The sequence below is a fragment of the Python bivittatus genome, unplaced genomic scaffold (assembly GCF_059951505.1).
Source record: "Python bivittatus isolate LINGU-HERP-01145 unplaced genomic scaffold, Pbiv_v1 ctg000100_np1212, whole genome shotgun sequence".
Lineage (NCBI taxonomy): Eukaryota > Metazoa > Chordata > Lepidosauria > Squamata > Pythonidae > Python > Python bivittatus.
In genome coordinates this window covers 5,159,616-5,183,881 of record NW_028277038.1, presented here as the reverse complement: position 1 = coordinate 5,183,881, position 24,266 = coordinate 5,159,616, and the positions used below count along the sequence as shown (strand labels likewise).

The window sequence follows — 24,266 nt, the reverse complement described above, 5'->3', positions numbered from 1 at the left end:
GCTGAATATCATCAACAGGTAAGATGGAATGGGAGGGTGGGAGGGAGGGACCATCAAGTGTCTGCACGCACACACATCCAAGCCCATGGCATCATTTAAGCCTTGCAGCAGACAATTTTCGATATAAAATGTATTCGCTGCTTCCCTCAACCACCAAAGGTTATTTAAAATGTTTGTCTTTGTTCTTTTATGACAGATGAGAATTTATTTCCCAGCTTTTAGCTGGGTCAGGAAGCAAAGAGGCCTATGGCTGGAGAAAATAAAGTCCTTGGGAAAGTGACACTGAAATAGTTCAGAGACCCCTTTCCCAGCCAAATCATGTGATCTGCCTGAAAAGTGTTCAAAAGAATCTAGGGGCAGTTGCAAATGATGACTTTATAAATCTAAGACGGGCAGATGATACACATCACGGTTCACACACATTCCCTGAATGACAAGCCAGCATTGGAAGCAAAATGTTCCAAGAAAAGTTTCAGCAACTTACGTTTCTAGGGAGAATGTTTGTTTTACGTGGCTTTAGTGGGAAAAATCCAAGCCGGGGAGATCACATTACTAGGAAAAAGGACTGACGCTGAATATCTGGAAGAACTATCTCCCTAAAGGGTTTGAAAACTTGAAAAAAGGGTTTATTCAAAATGTGGGCTCTCCTTTTTCAGGTTAAGCACCAGCTTGATGGCTATTACTTAGGAATGATGCAATACTGCCTTTGTGATATTACAACAAGGTTGGATCAAAGAAGACATGAAGTCCTGTCCAGTCTATGTCAGCCTCATGAGGTAAACCAGACCATGAAATCAACTCCACAGGAAGGTAAAACTACTTTTATTGAGATGAGCTACAATCTTGCAAGCCTTATTGTTCTGTACCTTCCCCCCCACACACTTCTCATACTTGAGTGAATTAGGGAGGTGTCTGCCTGAGTCATGGAAAGATTGATAATGAAGCTCAAGCTCAGATACTTTGGCCACCTAATGCGAAGAGAGGACTCTTTGGAGAAGACCCTGATGCTGGGAAAGATGGAAAGCAAAAGGAGAAGAGGACGGCAGAGGATGAGGTGGTTAGATAGCATCACTGAAGCAATGAGCATGAAACTGAGCAAACTCCGGGAGGCAGTGAAGGACAGGAAGGCCTGGCGTGATGTGGTTCATGGGGTCACGAAGAGTCGGACACGACTTAACGACTGAACAACAACAACTGCCTGAGTCATATCCAAATGTTATCTGGAGGTTCTGGACTTCAAAACGGCTTTTCCCTGGGTAACAGCTCCTCCATATCTCCATCAAGGTCATCTTCCTTACTTTCTATACTCTTACTAGAATTCTGCACCAGCCACGTCTGCTTTTAGCATATGCCATTCCCTCCCTATGGCACACAAAATGGCAGTCACAATGGACAAACCATAAAGCAGGTCTTCAACAGAGGGCAGGCCACTGCGATTGCTCCCTGCTACTAATCTCTGTGATGATTTCTTCAAACCAGCTTACTACGGTCCTTTTCAATTTTCTAAGAAAGCCTAGGAAGACTTTCGCAAGATCCAGAGTCAATCATGGAAAGAAAGACTGTGTTAGAAACAGTGCTTTGCAGCAAGCTGGCCTCCTGTTTTGGGGGCTGATTTAATTAAAATAATATTTTTAAAAATTAAAATTAGATGAGGCAGAGAGATTAGGAGCCAGCAAGGGAAAGGATTGTGGGTGCTACATTACTAAAATTGACTGGATGTCTCCGAAAATGGCTGGGGCTGCAAGTTTCAGGGGGAGTTGGAAGGTGTTCTGGGCTGATTCACAGCTGTCCATCATTCAAGGGATGTATCTTTTGATGTCTTGGCAATTCAGCTGCCTTCTGTTGAAAAGCATCATTTGAAGACATGGCAGGCTGATGCAGATGTCCTCTCTGATGTCTGATCTGTGACAGCTGCCTCCCCCACCATGTCAGTGCTTGACACTGTGGCCACCGAGTAATGGACACTTTTGTTAAAGTGGCTGAAAAAATAACTGAATGTCATTGAAAATGTGGCATGGAAGAAGGTGGAAGGGGGTGAGGAGAGGAAGGTGGATCCACAGCGGTCTCCAAACACATCCAACACGTGATGTTACTGAAGGACCAGGACGTTAAACCACACAACCTTTAGCAGCTTTAAAGCTTAAGACATATCATGTTGCTATCTATCTATTAATGTGAAATGGGAAGATAAAATGAAAACCTACAGGGAGTGGGTTGGGACAAAGAAGAGAAGCCGTGCTTCACACGAAGCAACATGTATCCAAAGCAAATGAGCGTCCAATTTTCAAAGCGGGACCTGCGTTATAGATAGCTCCTGGAATCACGAAAGATGCTTAAGACACCCTCGGGCGGAATAAATCAGGGAACCAATTCTTCCCCAGCTGCACTCATGACCTGTTTGTGGCTTCTTCAAAAGTGTCTGGGTGGCCACTGTGGGAAGAAATAGAAGAAAACTTTGCCACATGTACTGGAATTGGCCAGGAACGATCAGAGCGCCCGCCCCTTGCAAATACGCACAGAAGCTGGCTTTTCTCTCCAGGCACGTTCTCCACCATGAACCAGCAATTGAGCTGTGTGAGAAACTCTTCTTCTTGTACCTTCTGCAATCCGCTGCCTTAAAAAAAAAGTGAACGTCCTGATCCAAGGCAGAGTTGAGAAGCAATTGCCCTGGGTTTACTGTTGATGGGCAGCCCCTCCCAGTTTCAGCCCACCCCCTCAACTGGAGGCTCTGCCAAGCCCTTATAGTCCTTCCCCCAATCTTGGGCAATGTTTATGATAGTTCGCCGCCCAGAGTCACTGGTTTGAGATGGGCGGCCATAGAAAATGAATGAATGAATGAATGAATGAATGAATGAATGAATGAATGAATGAATGAATGAATGAAAAAAATGTGGGGCTACAGAAATCTTGTTCTGTTGGCAGAGCTTTATTGCTCCTCCCCATTTCATTCATTGAACGGGTCCACTATGACGTGGCTTGGGGCTCAGAGCAATGGTGGCTTGGCATTAGGTACAAACCCACCCACTGTGGCTTGTCTGAAAAAACCCCATGATTTAGAAAGTCTGAAGTGGCACAAGGTGGGAAGCTCAGCTACTGGCCTCCCTGTCTCCATTTTAAAGAACGAGCCATCTTTGGGGAAACGAAAAGCGTATGGATATCTCCAGTTACAAAGAACTTTCCACTCCTCCGGGACAAAACGATTGGCAAAATGCCCAACCCTGCATGTGCGCTTCTGGCAGACCCCAGCCACCCTTCCTGCTCCCGACTCCACGCAATTCACAATCTTCTTAACCTTCGGGCTTGGTGTAAAAGAGGTTTCCTAGCCTTCCAGCTAGAATAATTTACCAAGACGACCTCAATGTTCTCTGGCCTCTTCACTCAATAAACAATCTGAGCCGGTAATTTGGCCAAAAAAAGAAAAAAGAAAGAAAGAAAAATTCAAGTACGAGTTCTCTGAAGCTGTCTGACTTTGTGTGGCCCAAAAACCCCCCACCACCTTATTTTTCCAGGTCAGCAGACAGTAATTTGAGTTCCTGGTGATAAAATCAGCCACACAACACGTTCCTTTTCTTTCCTTAGGACAATGCAGAGTCTTTATTAGATTTGCTATTACAACGTGCCTATAATACGTTCTCTAACTGGCAGCTCTCAGGTCAAATGAGTCTCTTGATCAATTTACTAAAGGTCCCTGGCTGCTGCTGCTGCTGCTGCTGCTACTGAGGACTCTCTGAATAGTATCTTTTATTCACCCTGCTAGGCTGGAACAATCGACTGTCAGGGTGACCGTGTTGTCATCTCTTGCTCCCCTTTCTGCTGTCTCATTTGGGCAAACAGGAAGCTGGTGGTGCGCTTCAAGAGAATACACCAATGCGACTTGCATTTGCCAAGAAGCTTGGCAGACCTTGCTCGTGAATAAGGGACTGAGAAGGGGGAGGGAAAACACAAGCAGCAGGGTTGGTACTTCAGCTTGCTAAAAACAGCTGCAGGCTGCACGAAAAGGAAGGCAGGGATCCGACTTGCCAAATTAGCATCAGGTGACCTTGGTGGGGGAGAAAACAGCCTTGCTATATTAGCAGAGGCGGGAGTCTACCATTTGGGGCCCATGTTCTAGCTAAGTTCAGAGCTGAATAAAAACCCCTGATCAAGGACCTACCACGGAGAAAACCACACTCCCACCAAAACCGGCAGGACAAGCTACTGTAGATAAACGGGGAGAAAACCCCACCTTCCCTCGCAGTGATGATGTTACCTAGTTGGGTCATGAAATGTCTGCAAGTGAACCACCAAGCTCAGAGAGCACCAAGGACTCCACAGAAACCACACGTAAACCATGGTTTCTTTTCAAGAGAGGAGTCCATAAATCTGTCGGACTTCTCGCAAGACCGCTTAAAGGCCTGGTCTAAGTTATAGTTTAAGGATGTTTTCTGGAAGAAACTACAAATGTTGACCTTGCATATGCCTGAAATACCCCTAATCCAAACCAAGGAGATCACTGTAGGCTAGCGCTTGCACATCATGCTTATCCAGAAAATGTGAGGCTTCCAAACCATTTGTTCATGGTTTGGATGTGGGGAAAGGTGACATTTGAATTCATGATGCCTTCTACTTCTGGTGCAAGACTGCAGAGTAGGCCTAGAGGTTGCAGCAGATTTACTCAAACAACTCCACTGTGTTGGGACGGGCTTTTTCCAAAGGAAAGTAAGGGCTGCTTCAGAGATTTTTAGGACTGTGTGGGGCCAGCCCCTTCCATCTCATCGCTTCCTTCTCAGTTCACTGAGCGACACAATTCCAACCAACCGGCAACGAATTGCAATTCAATCTGCAGAAATCGCTAAGTTGGTGTCCTGATTCCAGAGCATGAATGCAGAATAAAACACAGCTCCAGACACAGAGGCACCAAGCGACTAACCTTTTTTTGATCCTCTTCTCCTGTCCAGAATTCCCATAAGACAATGAGCAAAAGGCAAAATTAGCGAAAAAGATCTTCGCCTTCCTAATCTTCTCTCGGAGCTCCACTTACACCCAAATAAGTCAGAAATCATTTTGAACCTTTTTTACTATTAATGCAGAGGTCTTGCCCAAGTAAGATAGTTTAATATTTAGCTAACGTTACTGTATATTTTAGACTGAACAATGGCACGTGTCTCTGCAAATGTGCAATGCCTTGTTTTCATTCATACAATTTATACTATTAATTTGCATTATTTTATTAATGTATCTATTCCACTTTAACGTATGGATCTCCATCATTATTATCATTGTGTGTTGCTCTTTTTCTTTGTTATTAATTAAAAAGCAATACAAATAAATGTTTTTTAAAAAGTACCTATTCGTTTTTTAGAAATATTATGACCAACACTAGACTTCATATATGCTGCTCTATGACCGTAATGAAGATTTGATTTGATTTAGATTAGTTTCCATAAAAGCAATCCACTAGCCAGTATTTCTTCCAGCCTATTTTATCTGCTTGGATATTTCACATCTATTTTAGCAAGGGGCAGTCTCTTACCTAAAAGCTGTTATGGATGCGAACGTGTCTTTATTTCCACTATTTATGTGTCCAAAGATAACGGTTTTAATCTATTGCTGTGCCCCGGGGGAATGTTGTGTAACTCGAATCTTTACCAGCAAAGCCTGTGTGTAATCTAATTAACACAGTGTCTGCATTAATTAACCTTCTGTCTAACTTGTAAGACCACAGACATGACGTAGATAATCTTCAGTCCAGCAACTGACATGGATGTTTCCTTTGGGTTTTTTGCTCTGAAAATCTAGAACTTTAGACAATACAAGACAGCTTCCCCATTTTTAAACACTAGAATGCCCAGGTAAACTACTTTGAGAACTCGCTGCGGTAAAGTGATGGGGTAGAAATCAAGCAGTAAATAAATAAGAAAGTACGTAAAAAAACAAATACCCAGGTCCATCCACACTGCTTAAATGTACTTCTCACCTTGATTTTAGCTTTCTTCCTCTTATGGTGCAGAAGAAAGCTCCCACACTGATTGTAACCTTATAATCTGGGCTTCTTCACGTATGCCAATAGGGAGAAGATTGTGAACAGCCTGAAAATGAAGCCTTAATGACTCAAGACAACTAGAAGTTGAGAATTCGTCATGCCTTGCTGCATGTTACTCAAGACATGAGACCTAAGAATATTAGGTGGTTATTGTTATTCAGCATCAGAGAAAACCAAGGTAGACCTTTTAATAAGTGCCCAGTCACTTCCTATTACTGGACAGATGAACTGAACAACTCTATCCAGAAGTCAAGCTTTATTCCAACAGACTCTGTCACATCTTTCCTCAGCCTGACCCTTTTGAGTTGGACTTCAATTTAGGTTTAAGGAGGCTGAGTGCTAGATGTTACAGCAGTGGGTTCTTGAACTGTGCAGGGGGTGGACTAGACCTCCAACACCACTTCCAGCCCTTACTTTCTATGATTCATCTGGCTAGCAACTATAGGAGGTGAAGCCCAGCACATTTGGAGGTCAGCAGGTTGGGGAAGATTGACACAGAGTCAACTCCTGCTGACTTGACAGACTCATCCATGTAGTTTCCTTGCCAAAAATACAAAACTTTGCAATTCCTGTCTTCCTGGATCTTATTTTCAACTTCCCAGTCCAACCTACATCCTTGGAATTGCCTTCAGGGTTTCCCATCCCAGTTCTAACTACAGGTTTTCTAGGCTTAGCTAATGAGATCAGCATAACAAGTGTTATATATTTTATGTCTATCATTTTGTACTTTTTAAAATATACCTACTTATTCATTTATCTGTACGTTCATGGATACTTTGCTCTCGCTGTGGTTGTTTTGCACTGGTTACTGATTGTAATAAAAAGCTGGTGGTGGTGGTTCAGTGTTATCTAGTTCCAACCTTTAGTATTTTCAGATCAACCAATGTCATCTAGGCTTATTAAGGGAATACAGATAGAGACAAATATTTGTATCTTACAGCCAAATATTTGCCTAATTAATTGTACCCTCTCCGAAGTCCCTCCTGTTCTTGTTTTCAGACAGCAGCGTGTCAAGTTTCTCCTGCTATTCTCCCCTGGCTTCCAGGCCTTTGCCTTTCACAGAAGAGATGCCAAGCCTTGGTGTGCGTGTGCGTGTGTGACTCTGCCTCACTTAATCAACAGCCCAAATTCACACTCTCCCTCCCCGCCCTGTAGTGACAAGTAACCTTGCTTGAAGGACCAAAAGAAAACAGAGTCCTTAAAAAAAATAAATAAATAAAGCACAAAGCTATCTTGAGATCAAGCGATGTGCTTACTCAAGCTGTGCGTATTCTCAACAGTTCATGTAAAACCATCAATCAGTCAGAAGTATGAAAATTGGCTCCCTGAAGGATCACGGCACAGAGAAGGTGGGGGAAGAGCAGACACCGGGGGATGCAGCAGTAATGCCTCCAGTCTACTTTCTGCAAGGCAAGCATTGCTGGGAACAAGCGCCTGTTTAATATGCTTCCCTGAGCAAACTCCAGTGAGCTGGCCCCACTTCGTTAAAGGTCTTTAGACCAGAGCGGGATTTCCAAGCCTTCTTCTTTCCTCAAACCTCCCTCTCCTGTCCCTCCCATCTGCCACGATGCTAACCCATATGGCTTGTCCTTCCCGGCCCGTGGGGAAATAGGAACCACGGTTCAAGATCCAATGCAGCATTTGTTGTGATCCTGCAGGCTCTTTGGTGAGAAAGAATTGCTTTCTAAAATGGGAGGGCAGTCAGAAATTAACAGAACTACTTCCATTTTTGCTATTTCTGTTTGAAGTGAAATCATGCACAACCAGCTTGAGTAGATGGTCTTCCCAGCCACACCAGATGGCCCCGCATTAAATTGATCCCTTCGTGGTTTTTGGTTTAAGGATACTGAGGCATTGCAAATGTGTCGTAGCTGAAAGCCGACCTCTTCTTTCCCTCCTTCCCCTCTGGAAAAACATCTGGGCCATCTACTACAAGGTTCTACTTGATATAGACCACAACTGGATTGCCCAGCCTCAGGAAGCTTGAGTGAAACTTGTGGACCTACATATTTCTATGCAATTCACTGCAAGGCTAGCTCATTTCCATGGCTCTTCCTTCTGTCACTTCTTCTAGAGCAATCTATTAATCTCAATCAGATGTCCTTTAGGTGCTGGACCAGAAACACTTTGACTCTCCAGCCAGAATGGCCATGGGATATTGGTGGCCCAACCCATCTGAAAGCAGCAGGTTGTGGAACTGAGCAGAGGAAATACCAATTCAGAGATACTGACTAGGTTTGCACTTTATGCTAGGCCATGATGGTCAACCATGGTTTGTTGACAAAGCCAGCATACAGGTTGTGGACATAATATATATTTATCCCTGGTTGATGATCTAAATACAGTAATCAAGGTCAATTCCAGAAGATATTCCTCCCAAACAACCAGATTCAAAGCTTTCCCCAACATATTCTGTTCCCCAGGACATTATGCTTTCAGGTCTGGGGACATAACATAGTTATTAGATTATTTTTTCCAGCTACAGAAGCTGCTCCCTGATTCCTGAAATTTCTATTAAAAATGGTATATGTTTATGATGCAATTACATTGTTTAACACATTTCACAGTACTTACATGCCAACAGGCAGGAACCCACTGATGTGGGACTTCCTAGGGTATCAAGAATTTTAAGGAGGAGGCCCTATTCCCATGCTACAACAACAGCTGGTTGGACATGCAATCAGCCTGGCATTGCCTCCAAGAAACAAGATGGGATGTTTGAAGGACATCACCCTGTTATCTGGTGCCATAAATATGTCGTTAAAAAGCCAGAGAGAAGAATTGCATTATATAGATAGTCTGATTCTTTGTTCCTGTAGAGGAACAGCTGCTCACCAAGAAATCCATGCAGGGCCTGTAACATGGCCAAGTATATTCCAGGTTTCCAATTAATTTTTTAAAGTACAGATTTAGCTACTTTCTAAGCATAGAACAGACCCTTCTCTCCACAGGCCTGGTTTATGGAAGGAGGAGAAAGCTAATAGAGCCCAACAGCACAACAAAACTAGAAACAGCCATAACAATAAAAGTAAAGACTAAGATGCTATTTCAAAAGCCTCATAAAAACAGATTCAGCAACAGCAGACTTAAGGATTAAAAGACATACGCAAAAATAGTATTCAGTAGTAGAGAATATGTGTGACTTAGGGTGAACTGTTGGGTTTTTGACGTTCTTCAGTTGTTTTCCTGCATACATTTCACACCAATGAGGTGACCTAGCCTGGTAACAAAACAGCTTCAGGAAAACCACCAAACTCAGAGAACCTGCAAAACCCAACTAAAAGAATATGCCATGTATCGATGGGTAGAATCCATCTTTGCAGTTCTGTTTGAATCTGGACCCGTCAAACTTCTGGTGGGAAGGGATTCCATCCGCAGAAACCGGGAGATGGCTTCTGCGAAGCTTGATAGGCAAGCCATCCAGAAGAGATGGAAAACCTCAGCACTCCAGAGACCTGAAAGCCATGCCCTGCCCTTTTCTTCAAGAACTCATTTTAATCCACTCTGAACCAGAGGAGCTTGTAATGCAAGCCTCCTTCTTAAAGGTTTCTATGGATGACTGCTCCACAATTTAATGGTGAAAGAATTAAGCCAACACTCTGCTTGGAGCCACGGCCTTGCTGAATGCAAGTGAAAAGGCTCAGAAAGCGGAAGGATAAAAGGAGAAGAAGGGGGAGGAAGAGGGAAAAGAAATCTCAAACTATTATTCTCTCTAACCCTAAACACTATCATTATTTTTAATCCCATCCCATAATTTGTGGTTGCAGTTGACATAGTGCTTCTGAATGCTTGAGGTTAATCATACTGCCAGGGCAGAGAGTTCTGGCTTGTTCCCAATAGCTTCCTGTCCTCAAAACAGCATTTTCAATGATTTCTGCTCCTTAATGTACAACTGAGCAAGACAGTAATTCCATGGTCTGGTTCCTTAAAGTTCACCAGGAAGCAGAAGACGCAGAAGAGCTTTCTTTATGATTTATCTCTTTCATTTCTGCTGGGTTTGCTGTCCAAGAATCACAGGGTGCTGGAGTCGATCAAAATTTCATCTGGTCTGGCCCCCGTTTCCAAAAGTGGTTTTTGAACTCTACACAGACTTTGAACTGGGCAATACAAAGTTAACCTGCAGGGTGAAAGCAATTGACTTTGTATTGCTCAGTACAAAGACCACGTGGAGTTTGAAAGCTCTGGAGTTCAAATCTTAGCTTGGCAATCCACCTTGTTAGATGCCTGTAGTCAAGGCTTGTTCTCCAACTGGCTGCCAATCTTTGTTGCAAGGCAGGGGCTATCTACCAAAAAGTGCCACTGAAATCTTGAGCAACAGAGGTCATACATTTTTCTTCCAGCATTTCTGTGCAAAAGAACATCTGCTAAACTATGGATTTAACCATGAGGAAGGGGCCTTTATGAACTTTTGAGAAATTTCATTGCTAGACAAATTTCATCAAAGCACTTGGACAGCTCTTTTATTTTCCTTAAAATGTCAGCTTCTCAGGTCATCCCCATCAGGGATAATACCACAAGCTCTGATTGCTTCAGCAAGCCAAATTCAGAAACTTTGCTCTGATGTTGGCTTATTTTGAAGCTAAACCACAATCCTAGTATGGATGACTTAACAAAACTCATGGAAAACAGAGAGGGGAAAAAAAACTATGGAAATTCTCTTCTTGGCTAAGGTGTGCGTATGGGCGATGGGGTGGGGAAGCAGAAGAGTATGGAAACCAAAATCACGGTGCTGCATTTCTGATTGTACTCATCTCTTCAAACCATAATTTAACTTATCCCCTTCTGATCTGGAAATGACTAAATGTGCCGGATTACAAAATCAATAATCCAATAGAAGCGAGTATGTGTAGCTCAGGGTTGAACTGTGGAGTCCTTGGGGTCCTATGTATGGAAGATGTTACCTAGCTGGGTAACGAAACGTTTGCAAGAAAACAACCAAGCTCGGAGAACCCCAGGGACGCCACAAAACGAATAATCCCCATCTGCACTGACTGCATATGCTGCCAGGGAGTTATTGGGAGGGGGGCTTGTAGTGCTATCCATTTGGAGGAACCCAAGTTGGCGAAGGGAGATGTGACAAGCAAACTGGTCTCTAATGTGTTACTAAAAAACCAACAGCATTTGCAGAGTTTTTAAAATTGGCCAGAACTTGTTCACCAGCTTTGAAGTTTGAATATTCATGCTAAGTTAATCTTCCTTCTTGATCTGCTTTGCAGGCCCTGGCAATTTTTCCCTTCTGCATCATCATAGCAATTAATCCAAAGCCAGGTAAGGAGGCTGGGAAAGCCATTATCATGGAAGGCCTTGACTTTAGTATCTACTGAGGATATGTAGTTTCACAACATCTATCCTCCGCATGTCAATGAACCATCACTGGCCAGTTGTGAAGAGGTTGGAAGATGTAGTTCAGGAACATCTCAAGGTCCACATATTGCACACCCAATGACTTAAAAGGAATAGACAGCAGCTGATGGAAAAGGTCTCCACCTTCCTGTGGTGTTTTCCAAACATGTTGAGATGATGACTATATGTTCCCAGATAGCTGCCCTAGAGAGCTCTGTCATAAAAAGTAGACAATACTAAGCTGGATGGAGTAATATTCTTGCAAGTAGCTATGTATTCAATTACTCTTAGTAACTACTGGCTGCTGGGAGGTCTGTCAAGCTACGTTGCAGGTCCTACACAAATAACTGCCAAATTAGATATCTTGCCAGCAGATTGTTGCCAAGTTCAAAGGGAAGAGCTGCTCTGTAGAAGGTTTTCCACCTTCTAATGAACCAAAAAAAGCTGTTTATTGATGGGAATGAAAAAGGCCTTCTGTTTATTAGCAAACTTCCCCTGACCCCCAGTTCAAGAGCTGGACAGAAAGAGAAGTTAGCATTTTCCCCACCAAACAATTATGCTTTGTTAGATCTTAACTTCTTCTTTATTTTGTGTTTCCTTATTATCTGAGGCCAACGTGACACACTGCTCAAACAATAAAAAAGCCTGCCCCTTTTCCAAGTAAAGAAAAGATTTTGCATACAACAAAGGAGGTGGCTATTAAACAAAAAAAGAAAAAAAGAAAAAAAAAGAGAGAAAAAGTGTATAACTGAGCCTGCCAATTAAACCTAAGAGGAGACAGAGAGAGTGAGAGATACAATTACAGCTTTCTGTAAATTACTTCATGTAATTAAATCTGCTTCCCTAAATTACAAACCATTTAGCTCTTCTTTTATAACAATGTAAGCAATGACCACCAGCAACCTTTTTATGGGAGCTGAATGCCATAAAAGTGGTTAAACAACAACCACTTTTCTGCCTCTTGTCTTCAGAAGCAGACGTCGGAATGGGATCTGTTCCCTTCTGTCTTGAAAGCTCCTGTTCCAGGAGACAGAGGAAGGACAGCGTGGCTTCTTCCTCTGAATTCTGAGCTCTGGGACTAGACTCACACCCAAGGACGTCCAAGCGGCTTATTAAAAAGCTTTCAAAGCAGATCATAGTTTAGTGGACCGCTTTAGTAGATCCCTACGGTGAGCAGGTGTCTGGGTTAGATGACCCTCGCAATGCCTACATTCTATGATTCTAGGAAGTCTCCATGCATAGAAAAAAAGAGCGGCTTAATATTACTCTCCTGTCCCTCAGACATGAAGGTCTGATTGCACTAAATTAAGCCAAGATATGTAGCAAGGTGTATTCAAGCCATTTGCGTGAAGACCCCACTTGTGTATGGGGCTGAACTGAATTTTGTTTTTTTTAAATGCCTTCAAGTCAGTTTTTGACTCCTGGCAACTGCCTGGACAAGACCCTGCAGTTTTCTCAGCAAGGTTTTTTGGAAGTGGTTTGCGACTGCCTGCTACCTAGGGCTGAGAGAGAGGGACTGGCCCAAGGTGACCCAGCTGGCTTTTTGCCCAAGGCAGGGCTAGAGGTTCTAGCCTGATGCCTTAACTACTCCACCAAACTGGCTCTCCTGGCTGCCTGGACAAGTCTCTGCAGTTTTCTTGGCAAGATTTCAGAAGTGGTTTGCCACTGCCTGCTTTCTAGGACTGAGAGAGAGGGACTGGCCCAGGATCACCCAGACCTTTGTGCCTAAGGTGGGACTCAAACTCCCAGTCTTCCAGTCCCTGGATTACTGCCTCTTTTTAAACATGGGTCTTCCCCAACTTGGTTTCTATAATGGTATGTGGGACGGACCTTGGGAAAAGGGGCAAAGAGACACTGCCAAGGGAATGGCCAGATAAGAGATGGCATAGCCTGCAGCAGGATAGTGGGTGGGGCAAGAGAATCAGAAGAGACCCTCCCTAATTTCTCAGGCTGTAAAGGAGACGGAGGGAGAATTGTACCTTCAGACTTGCAAGATTCTGCCCATGTAGCTTTACAATAAAGTAGAATGAGCTCATCTGGCTGTGTTTCCTGTCTGGTTTACCCCATGAGGACAATCTCACCCTCAGGCTGCAGCCCCCACAATTCTCAGAGAATAGGGCACATACAGGAGGAATTGGAGCAGATGTCGTCCCCACCCTTCTGGCATTGGAATGCATCAAGTTCAGGAAGGCTGGCTGAAATTTTGGTATCCCTCCTCCTTGCAGCCAGGCAGTGAAAATATTTAGCAAGCCGAGAGTGCAATTCAGTTCTCTTTCCTGTCCCCCCCCCCTCTCCTGGGCCCTGTGTGTGTGCGAGATAAGAAGGATTAACACCACTGAGCAAGCTGTGTTAAAATAATAGGTCTTCCCCTACTCGGTGGCTTCCTTCCGCCATTCCCGCTGCTGCCATCACGCTATGCCCAACGATTCCCCTGCACTTTGCATTCTGCTTTCGGCATCAAAATGCCTAGCCGGGACTTAAAGCAGATTTTTAAATTAGTTCCTGACAGTGCAAACAGATTGCTATTGATTGAAATGAGCCTTATTTTAGTTCTTTAGATGAGCAGTCCTAATGACTAAATACTGTATTGCCCATTTCGACACTTTGTGCTGAGACTCCCCAGTGGTTTCTTTGGCAGCTGTGAATTTTCCACACTTGCAGATTACTAGGGGAGGATGGAAGCAGGCCATCTGTGGCTTCCAAATGCGTGGCAGCTTTTCAGGCTGAGCTGAAGGCAGAACAATGGAAGAAGGCGATGGCAAGCCACTTCCGTAGCGTTGCCAAGAACACAACCCGGACACGGGCCTGGACGTGGACTCACGAGGAGCCAAGCTTGACTTGAGGAGGCTTTAATCTTCTAGCTGCCCCTTCATCCCCGTTCTGAAGGACCACAGTTCTTCTGCCCACCCACCTGCCTAGAAGAAACAAGAAAGGAAGGCTATTCTCTGCTTCTTGCCTTTTAAGTCCTTTCCCTCGTGATTCTGATTCCCTGGATATCATCCAGAATTCATCCGGATTTCTCTTCTGCATTTTCTTTCTCCCTCTCCCCCCGGGGAATACAATCTCCTGTTGATGCCCAGTGATTCACACAAAGATTGTTTTAACAAGGGACGGGCATATTCTCCAAAAGGTTCCCATGGCTTAACGCAGAATTAATCTAGCCCTTCCCCTTTCAAAATCAAGGGAGAGGGGTTGAATTTATTAGAGTGAATTGATCAAGAGAAGGAGTTACAATTTGGAAAATACTCAGTCCCTTATTCCTGCCACCTCAGTGCCCCCACCCCCTGCTCAACTTCATATGTTTTGTACCAAGGCATAGGCTCTTGCATTCAACAATCTGCTTGAAAGAATTTCCATGGACTCTGAGATCCTATCTTATCTTAGATGTATGTTCATTTACTGGTTGGGATATACTAGCTGGTCATTCTGTAGAGGCTAGACTATCACAAAAAGTATGATGGGTAGGGAGAGGCTTTGGCATCCTGCATGCAGAGGTTTTGAAAAGGGAATAAGTCACACCAAGTAAAATCTCCTTGGAATTAAGCTTAATCGCTGATGACTTCATGAAGACATCCATGTGGTTTCCTTGGCAAAAACATAGAAATGGTTTCCCTTCGCTTCTTTCAGGATGCTGTTTGACTTCCCAGCTTAAACAACATTTCTGGAATTCCCTAAGGCCTCCCATACAAGTAGTAATAAGACCCAAAGCTTCTTAGCTTCCAAGCCCAGACAAGGATCACCAGATTGCATCACAGCCCAGCTGATGCGAACATACCGGCATGTGTATAATATGTACTGGCTGCAGAATACCGCTTTTTAACTCTAGCTTTGCAGCACAGTTGTTTCTTTAGCAAAAAAGGGACTATTCCCAGAATACGAATTAGTGTAAGGGTCTCTCTTTCTCATCCTTTCTGCCCTTTGGAGCATGGATCAAGGGACTCTTGATGTGCCATTTTTAAAGTCGCATATGGGTTGTTTTACAGGACACGGGCACTGGCTTTTGGCTGAGAAGAGTCCCTTTGGTGGTAGAGCACTGGCATTGCCCGCAAGAACGTCCAGTGTTCAATTCCCATTGTTTCCAACTAGAAGGGAAAGGAAATATGTTTTTTGCTAAGGACTGAAGAAAGCCAGTTAGTGTACAAAATACTGGGCAAGATGAAATATCAGCATAACCTGTGCTAAAGTGGATTTGTTGATGTTCTTCTTTTTCATTCCTTCCTACATTTCTTTTTCCTTCTAGCAATTTGGCCAGGATTTCAGAGTCAGCTGTTCTGTGTCTGACAGGAAGAGTAGTCCAGAAGTTAAAATGTGCCGGGAACAGAAAGAACAACTTCCTTCTCAAAACAGGAGCTGACCCTGAATTCAAAGGGAGAATTCTTGCTTTGCCATTTTTAAAGAAATGCTTCCGGCATACAGGAACACGAGTCCAATTTGATGGTGGGGAAATAAACAGCGAGGTGGAAACCTTAGGCAAGTTCCTAGCAGTTTTACACAGAGTGCAAATAACTCTCCCTCCCAGAGAACTAAATCCTTCTTGAAAGTTGGCCACCTGCCATCAGGGGTTCCCTCACCTGCCCACCAGCCTAATTTCAACGCTCCCCTCCTGATATTAAATCGTAAACTGCCCTGCCACCTAAGAGAGATTTTCTCAGATTTTCCCCCAGAAATCCTAAATGCCTCCTTGTTCTCCGCCCTCCTTCAAAAAAGAGAGCGCCTCTAAAGTCACTCTCTCCCAGTGTGCCTGCTGTTTGGGGGGGTTGATGTTCCTCTTCCCACAATGGAAAGAGGCTAGAAGGAAGATGACAAATCTTGGTTAGGCGGCCAACCTTGTTGCAGCAACAAGGGGGGGGGGGATTAAACAAACCCTGGGGGGGGGAGAAGAAGGAGGAGGAGGAGGAGGAAGAAGAAGAGGAAGAAGAAGAAGAAGAGGAGGAGGAAGAAGAAGAGGAGGAGGAGGAAGAAGAGGAGGAGGAGGAGGAGGCGGCGGCGGCGGCGGCGGCGGCGGCGGCAGCAGCCGTGCAATTCAGTTTCATCCCCAGGACATGGTTCCTTTGCCTCCCCACCAAAATTCTGCAATGGTCCCTCTCTTTGTAATCCCACCACCTGCAAACGCAATGAGAATTTAGGGAGGCCTTTTCTGCTCAGCTCTTATCAGGATAAGCCGCCTCTGCTAGCTGTACAAATGATGTTATGCCCCTGGAACGACTGAGCTAATGACTGAGCACCAGATTGCTCCCCCCCCGCCCCGCTTCCCCTCAAAATATCCCAGATGAGTGACTCAGAGTGATAAATAGCTTGCCAACCAACATCATAACCCCGCCTCTCCCTTTTCACCTCCTTAGCTTTGAACAAACATGTTAGTGCAAGCAAAGGCTGGTGGAGCTGACTCCACTGGGTCAGACGGGCAGGCTAGACTGTGAGCTCTTGCTCGACTCTGTTAGATGCATTATCAAGTTTTGAATGCATGGGAGAAATGGCTGGAAGAGAGTTGAGCAGAGAGGAAGGAAAGAGCCTCCATCTTTATGCTTCTCACACACTCCAAACTCTCTGCCTCACCTTCCCTTGTAGCATTAAATTCAGCACCAGGAACCACCCGTAGCACTCAGATCACAGGAAGCATATGAAGATCATGTTCCTCAACCGTGCACCCACCAGCGCACATATGGGGGCACTCAGAGCCTCCTCCCACTCTATCTGCAGCAAAAGCAGTCAACAGATTAAGCTCATAGCCTGCAAAGGGAAATTTGCCAAGGGAAAAAAGGGGGGAAGCTGTTTTTTCCAGAGCTGCTCAATTTTCAGAGGGTGTACCTAAATTTTAAAAGTAGGGGGTAGGGGGTCAGGGAAGCCTCTTAAATCTCATCGGGCCCTCTGCAAAGTTTGATAGTTCACAAACACATAGTGACATAAATTCCCCCAAGAACATGATGTGTTGTGGGCAGTGCTATAGTTTGCAAGACTATCAGGTTCAATTTACATCACCTATTTCAGAGGCAATTTGGTATATGAGGATAATTAAATATGTTCCTAATGCCCGGGTACTTTCCCAAACCCTTTCCTTATCACCCATCATCCTAAAATCCTTTTGTTGCCACGGAACAAAGGACAGGATCTTGGGGGATTGCCAATTTGGGTATTTCAACGCCACAAACTTCACCCAGAGAAGATTCGCCATCCATGATCCTCAACCTAAGGAGTTTCTACCAGAGTCAGGTACATTCAACCAGCAGCCTGAGCATGGCATTACCACGGTCTTGTTTCTCCAGCCGTACTTCTTAAAAGCAAACCTTTTTCTTAAGAGCGTTCCTCCACACATAAACATAAATTCAACAGCACCCTTTGCTTATGTAATATCTGGACCAATCTGGGTTCTTTTTCCTCTTAGCCCAATCTAACCTAATCAAAGCAAAGCAAAACTTCCCAAAGAACAACTCCATGGTTAAAGTTAGATGCAACCATTCCATCCTACCTGCTTCTGGACTTTCAAGGGGATTTTCTTTTTCTTTTTCTCCTTGCCTCGATCCGTTTCTCTCCCCGAACTTCCGGCATCGTTACTGTGGCCGTTTTCGCTGGGTTCGGCTGACACGCAATGTTCGCTTTCCCGAAGTTTCTTTCCTGGGTGTCTCTCCCATTTTTCCTTTCTCTCCTGAGGCTTCAGTGACATGTCCTTCTGTACAAGGGGCAAAATCAGAGAGAAAAAGGTGTTAATATTTACCAATTCACCTAGCAGCCCTCGGCGTTCAGGAATTCCATGCAGGTGAATGAGCTGGTTGGCAAAGAGGACTAATTACTCAATCTTTCTTTGTTAGACCTCAAGGTCATTTATTGCATATTTATTCATTGCATGTTTATACTCTCTTCTCTTTGAGAAGTCAAGGTGGCTCATAAGATGACAGTGAACACTCTCTTGAATCTAGTATGACTTTTGGTGGCTACATGGATCAATGTCCTTCAAATCCCTAAACGGCCATCACTTAGAAGAAGTTGCCTTAGAGGACAAGAAACATTCTAATGGCCTTCCTTCACAAGGCAGCAGATTGGAGTTCAACGTGCTTCAAAGCTTCTTGACAGTAAGAGAAGCTTGACAAATAAAGCAAGTTTTCTGGAGGACAGTGGCTTTTCTGCTCTGGAGTCTTCAGGCAGAGGCTGGAGAACCTTCTGTCCAAACAGTTTCAGCTCCAGACTTCTTGTTTCTAGAAAGCAGATGAATTAAATGGGCAAGAGGGACTTCTCCTTTGATTCTATGATCTTGGCAGTATGCAGTGGTGTCATACAAGGAAGAAACTCCCCTCCCCCCATTGCACAACTGAGGCTGGAGAAATGGGAAGGGGGAAAGGTAGATGCAAATAATGTCTCTTCTTCCTCCGCCCTAATTTAGTTCATGGAGAAATATACATTCATCTATGGTGAGTTTGGTTCCCATGTCCAGATGTGGTCTATCAGGAGGAAAAAGCATATGGATGGGAACATGGTAATTGCCCCACCATTTAGGATTTCACATCAACGTACAAACTCATGCTAAATACTAGATGACAGTGATATATACAGTGGTACCTCGGGTCACGAACTTAATTCGTTCCGCGACTCTGGTCGCGACCTGAATTGGTCACGACCCGAATCAAATTTTCCCATAAGGTTCAATGTAATTACGGTTAATCCGTTCTGAACCAGATGTATTTTTTTTTAAAACCACAAAAATATGACACAAAATTCAGTACAGTGCAGTACGGAGAGAGAGAATGCTAACCTTGCCCGAGGCGACTTCTGGCGTGGAGGACAGGAAGGCGGGTGGGGAGGCGGTTATTGCTTGGAGGGAGAGTCCCCCTCCCTACAGGAAGCCGCGACCACGTGTCACGGGAGGGAAAATGGCCGCGGATCCTGTTCGTCACCCGATGCGGAGTTCGCGAATGGAAGCAAAATTTTGCGAACAGTGCTGTTCGTGACCTGAATTGGTCGTGAGCAGAAGCGTTCGTGACCCGAGGTATCACTGTATTACGATCTCTTACCCCCTAAGCAATTATTTGTCTATCTAACCCCCTCTTGACGATTTTGATCTCAGAGAGTTTCTCCAACACTGACCAGCTGTTCCTCTTAGGAAGTGAAGGTGGGCTGTTTTGCATGACCTGCAATCTTCCTTAACTTGCACAAGGTCATCCAAAAAGAGTCACCGCAATTCAAACCTGTCTCTGAACTAAACCCAGCACTCTGTCTGCTATTCCACATTTACCTGCTTTGGTTATTCCCCCCCCCAAAAAAAAATCATACACAGATACAACACCAGTTTTCTCATCTATAAAACAGGAGAAATGCTTTTAGCCATACAGTCTTCCCTAGGGAGAAGATAGCAATGGCAGTAAGTGTAAAATGCTGTAGGCATTTTTAAAAAAATCAGTGCATTATATGTTCAGCGATGCCTTTTTAGCTTGGTCACAACAGTGACATCTCTATTCAGCCTCTGTACAAACTGGAGGGTGCAACAGAAACCCAGCTGCACTGGCTTGGCAAGAGTCGGGCTGCGCAAAGCAAAACCAGGAGCTGAATAAACGGCCTGTTGGCTACAGTACGCTAGGTTTCTCTCTCATTCTTTCTCTAATTTTAAGTAGCAGATTATTACATGGAGAGAAAGCGGCACAAGATCGACATCAGAGGACCGGTTAATGTTCTTTGTACAGCAAAGCTCTATGTCCGTGATCAGTGACATTTGATTTTCTTGCAAGCTGCTAATTTGCTCAACAGCCAATATAAAACATCTGCCTACCTAGTAACATGATTGCTTTTAAAAAAAAAACAAAAAACAAGTCCCATCTGAGCAAAACAAGGAAACTACCACTGCAGTAAAAATGGTAACGCCATAAACCTGGGAGCAACAGAGCTTGATGAGTTTATCACCCAGAGTCACTCCGCAGTGAGATGGGCGGTGGCAAATCAGAAACATAAATAAATACATAAATAAACCTATCTACCTACCTAAATAGCACAGTATAGTGGCTAGGGAATCTGAATGAAGAGATCTAGATCAAAATCCACCCCTGGAATGCCATCTACTGTTACTTTCCCAGTTATTTAGATCAACGGGAGAAGCTATTCTGAAGAGCCCCTTTGCTGTCAAACCCAGGATGAGGCATCTCCTGGGTGGCTTCTAGCTGTGGAAGACACTTCTCAAGAAGGTGTGTTGGTCTTCCACTCTCCTTCTAATCAGGAAGATGGAAGGTACTCATATCTCCCACCAACCTTTTAATTGATAACAGAATTGATCTGAATGATACTGATTTGAATTTTACCTGATATCAACTGTACCATTTGGGAGGAGTTCTGAAGGCCACATCAAAGGCTACCTGAAGGACTCCTACAGGCCTGGGCCCTCTGGTTGTACTTCTGTCTTAGGGGACCGCTTTTAAGCACCCTGGAGAGCAGCCAAGGGACTGACGCATAAAAGCCCCCACTCTTTTTCTCCCTAATTTGTTATTTTGACTGCCAGTGGGAGGAACGGGTGCATTAAAGATGCGCTGCTTGGGTGCTTCCTCATTCCCCTGCCCCGTCCCCAGAAATGATGAATATCCAAACCCACATCTGGAAATGCACCAACACATCTTCTACAATATCATTTCAGGCTTGGCTCCAAGACGAACAGTTTCTCGAAAGAAACCTCCCGGAGTGTGACCTATGTGACTTCAGGTTTCAGTCCTGAGTCCCCCATGAAGCTGAGAGGCAATTCAAATCCAAACAACAAAATCCCTGCTCTGGCCCTAAATCGAAGCTCTGCAATCGATCTCAATTAGGGTGACTGCAAGGGAAATCTTTCCTTTTCCTAACCTCAACCTTACCATCCCTCCCTAAGCTGGCCACATGTTTTCTTTCTTGTTTTTTTTTTTTTTTTAAGCTTTAGCTTCAACATTTCCCATAACATTTGCTGATGTAGTCCAGATGCACCTGGGCTGTGTTCTCTGAGAAGACCTGTCAAAATACAAGCCTAAGAGTCAGATGCTTCTTGTCTGATAAACCAGGGAACGTTAGATGCTTGGAAGCTGTAAGCAGTTCACAGGTGTGAGATACAAAACTAGACCTGGAAATCCTTCTTAAACCAAATGGTTCCTCACCCAAAACCAAGGTTTCTGTTCATCTGGGACAATCTGAATCTCAACTTGGAGGAGGCTGCAATGTATTTATTTTATTTATTTATTTTGCTTTGTTTTATAAGGCCTCTTAACTAGTTGACTTTGATGGGGGGAGGGGGAGACAGCAGAATTGCCAGTCTCAGTTCAGGCTTCTGCACCATTAAGAGGAGAGTCTTCCCTTATCATTAAGCTACCCAAAAGCATTAACTGCCCTTGGGGGAAAAGAAAGCTCTTGTTTTAGACAGCTCCTGCTCAGATTTGAATCTGCAAGTCCTTGAAATCTACATACCTGTCTGACTTAAGCTGTCCAATTTTGTTTATAACCATAGTACCTTGAACACAGATCAGGAATATACAGAAAAAATAACCTGACTTGTAGCCAACAGAGAAGAAAGGAAATAAATCCATACAGCTGAATGCTTAAATTCGTGCCAACTATTTATTTTTACTGCAACATGCAACAATTGAAAGGATGCTGGTATCTGGCTCCCTTGGAAACAACTTCTAGTTTGCATCTGTAATATAAGATGATATTTACATTCACAGGCTTCTGTGCCAACTTATATATATAACTCACAGGCTGAAGCCAACCAGCTTCACTTCCCTTTCATTTCAGGCAGGGGTAATAGCCCTGTTAGAGGCCAAAGGAAACCTTTGGGGCCAAGCTGTGGGATTTCTTGGAGTTGAAAGTGGTAGCATTTCCCACTGTGTCCTCAACCCCAAATGGTCTTTGCTTCCCTCAGGAATTAAGCTGACCGAATGACCTTTATTTTTTTAATTTATTTACTGGATTTATACAGCTGTCCAACTCACAAAAATGCAAACTCCAGGCAGCATTTATAAAAGGAATATAATAAACTCCATGAAAACAGCCAAAAATCACAACAACAAAACACACGATCGAGGCACTCCACCCTATATCACACTTTGCAGGGCGAGTTCATCGTCCTAGCTCCAGTGCCTGAGAAAACATCCAGGTCTTCTTAAAGGGTTGGAGCTAGTAGAATCTGGGGGGTGGGGGGTGGAGGTGGGGGAGGAGATAATTCCACAGGATGGTCCCATTCAATGACACTGTTCGAAAGAAGGGACCTTGACCATGCCCTCTCTGTTCTGGGATGGGCAGAAATAGCAGGTGGTCCCACAAATAACCTGGTCCTGCACCAGATAGAGCTTTATAGGCGATAACCAGATGGTGGATAGCCATTTTCACTCAAACTAACTCCCTTGTAGGGCTCTTGTGAGAATGAAATTCCTTCAGAGGAATGTCAGGATGTAAGTGGAAAACATATCAAAGTGGTAATCCCTTTCCAAAGAATAAGCAACAAGGAAGGAGAGTGGAGACTAATGCTTTTTAAGAATGAAGGAAATACAGTAGTCCTTGACTTACGACCACAATTGGAACAAGAACTTATGTCGCTAAGAGATGCAGTTGTTAAGTGAGTTGTGCCTGATTTTACTACCTTTTTGTCACAGTCGTTAAACAAATCACACAGTCATCAAGCGAATCCAAGTTCCCCCACTGACTTTGCATATCGGAAGCAAATGGCAATCATGTGACCCCGAGACACTGCAACAGCCATAAATACATGCCGGTTGCCAAGGGCTCAAATTTTGATCACTTGACATGGGGACACTGCAACAGTCGTAAGTGCGAGGATCATTCCTAAGTCACTTTTTTCAGCTTCAAATGGATGTTAAACAAATGGTCTTAAGCTGAGGACTATCTGTAATTCAAAGCCCATTTGATAGCCATGCTGTCACAGATTGTAGAATCTTAGGGCTGGAAGAAAAATTGGAGATTTTCTAATTCAACCCCACCCCAGGGCAGGAATCCTCCTACCAACCCAGACAAATGGCTGTCCAGGCTTTGTTTGAAAGCCTCCAGTGATAGAGCACCATGACCCCAGGAGGCAGGCAACACCATTGCTTAATAGCCCTTACAATTAGGAAATTCTTACTTATTTCAAGTCTGGCACAGTAGTTTTCTCTTTTTCCAGGGAAGATGACCAGACCTGTAAGAATGGAGCCTCCCTAATTAACTTTTCTTGGCAGTAGAAACTGTGTAACTTTGGAACACACTGCCTCGGAAGGTGATGGCCTCTCCTGAGTTAAAGGTCTTTATGCAAAGACTGGATAACTATCTGTCAGGAATGGGACACCAGTGGATTTTCAACCTAAGTGGGGAAGGAACTAAATGAGCTCTGAGGCACCTTCCAAATGAACGATTCTGAAGCTTTTTGGATGAACAGAGCAGGACACAAGCTGCATCATCCACACAGAAAGAAAAAACCCAACAATATTGTACATAGACAGCTCTTGAAACCAACTGGCAAAAAAAATAGTAATTTAATTATTCCATATTAGCAGTCTAGCACGTTTCAATAACAAACCCTTCCAAGGGATCTAGAAAGTGAACAAAACGTCTATGAAATAGGTGTTAAATTGAATGCAAAACGCTAACATAAATCAATAACTGTCTACCTTCAATTAGAAGATACTCATGAGATGGCACTACATCCATCAGTCAAAATTGCCAATAACTCATGTATTTCTATCCAAGCCTTTGGGAAGGGAAATGACAGCTGGAATGATCACCCAGAGCATCGTGCCTTGGGGACAGAAGCACCAGTGATTCAATTCGAAGGCAAAAAGGTGATTTGCACCAAAAGGACATCTTTGCAACGACCTTCTCAAAAGGATCTGGAGCACTTTCTCTTCCGACTCCAAAGGACACCCAGAAGTCATGCCTGTGATTATCCCCATATTTCTATTCAGGCTCATCCCTTCCA

The 24,266-nt window shown here is 44.0% G+C and overlaps 1 protein-coding gene across 10 annotated transcripts in view; it reads right to left on the bottom strand.

The window, feature by feature from the left end:
* FBRSL1 (fibrosin like 1) overlaps positions 1 to 24,266 on the bottom strand; it is a 510,880-nt gene that overhangs the window by 353,762 nt on the left and 132,852 nt on the right. For all 10 annotated transcript variants that reach the window (XM_025169843.2, XM_025169838.2, XM_025169871.2 and 7 more), the window contains exon 2: positions 17,832 to 18,032. In XM_025169843.2, coding sequence (XP_025025611.1) covers positions 17,832 to 18,032 — 201 coding nt within the window. The remainder of the gene's footprint in view (positions 1 to 17,831; positions 18,033 to 24,266) is intronic.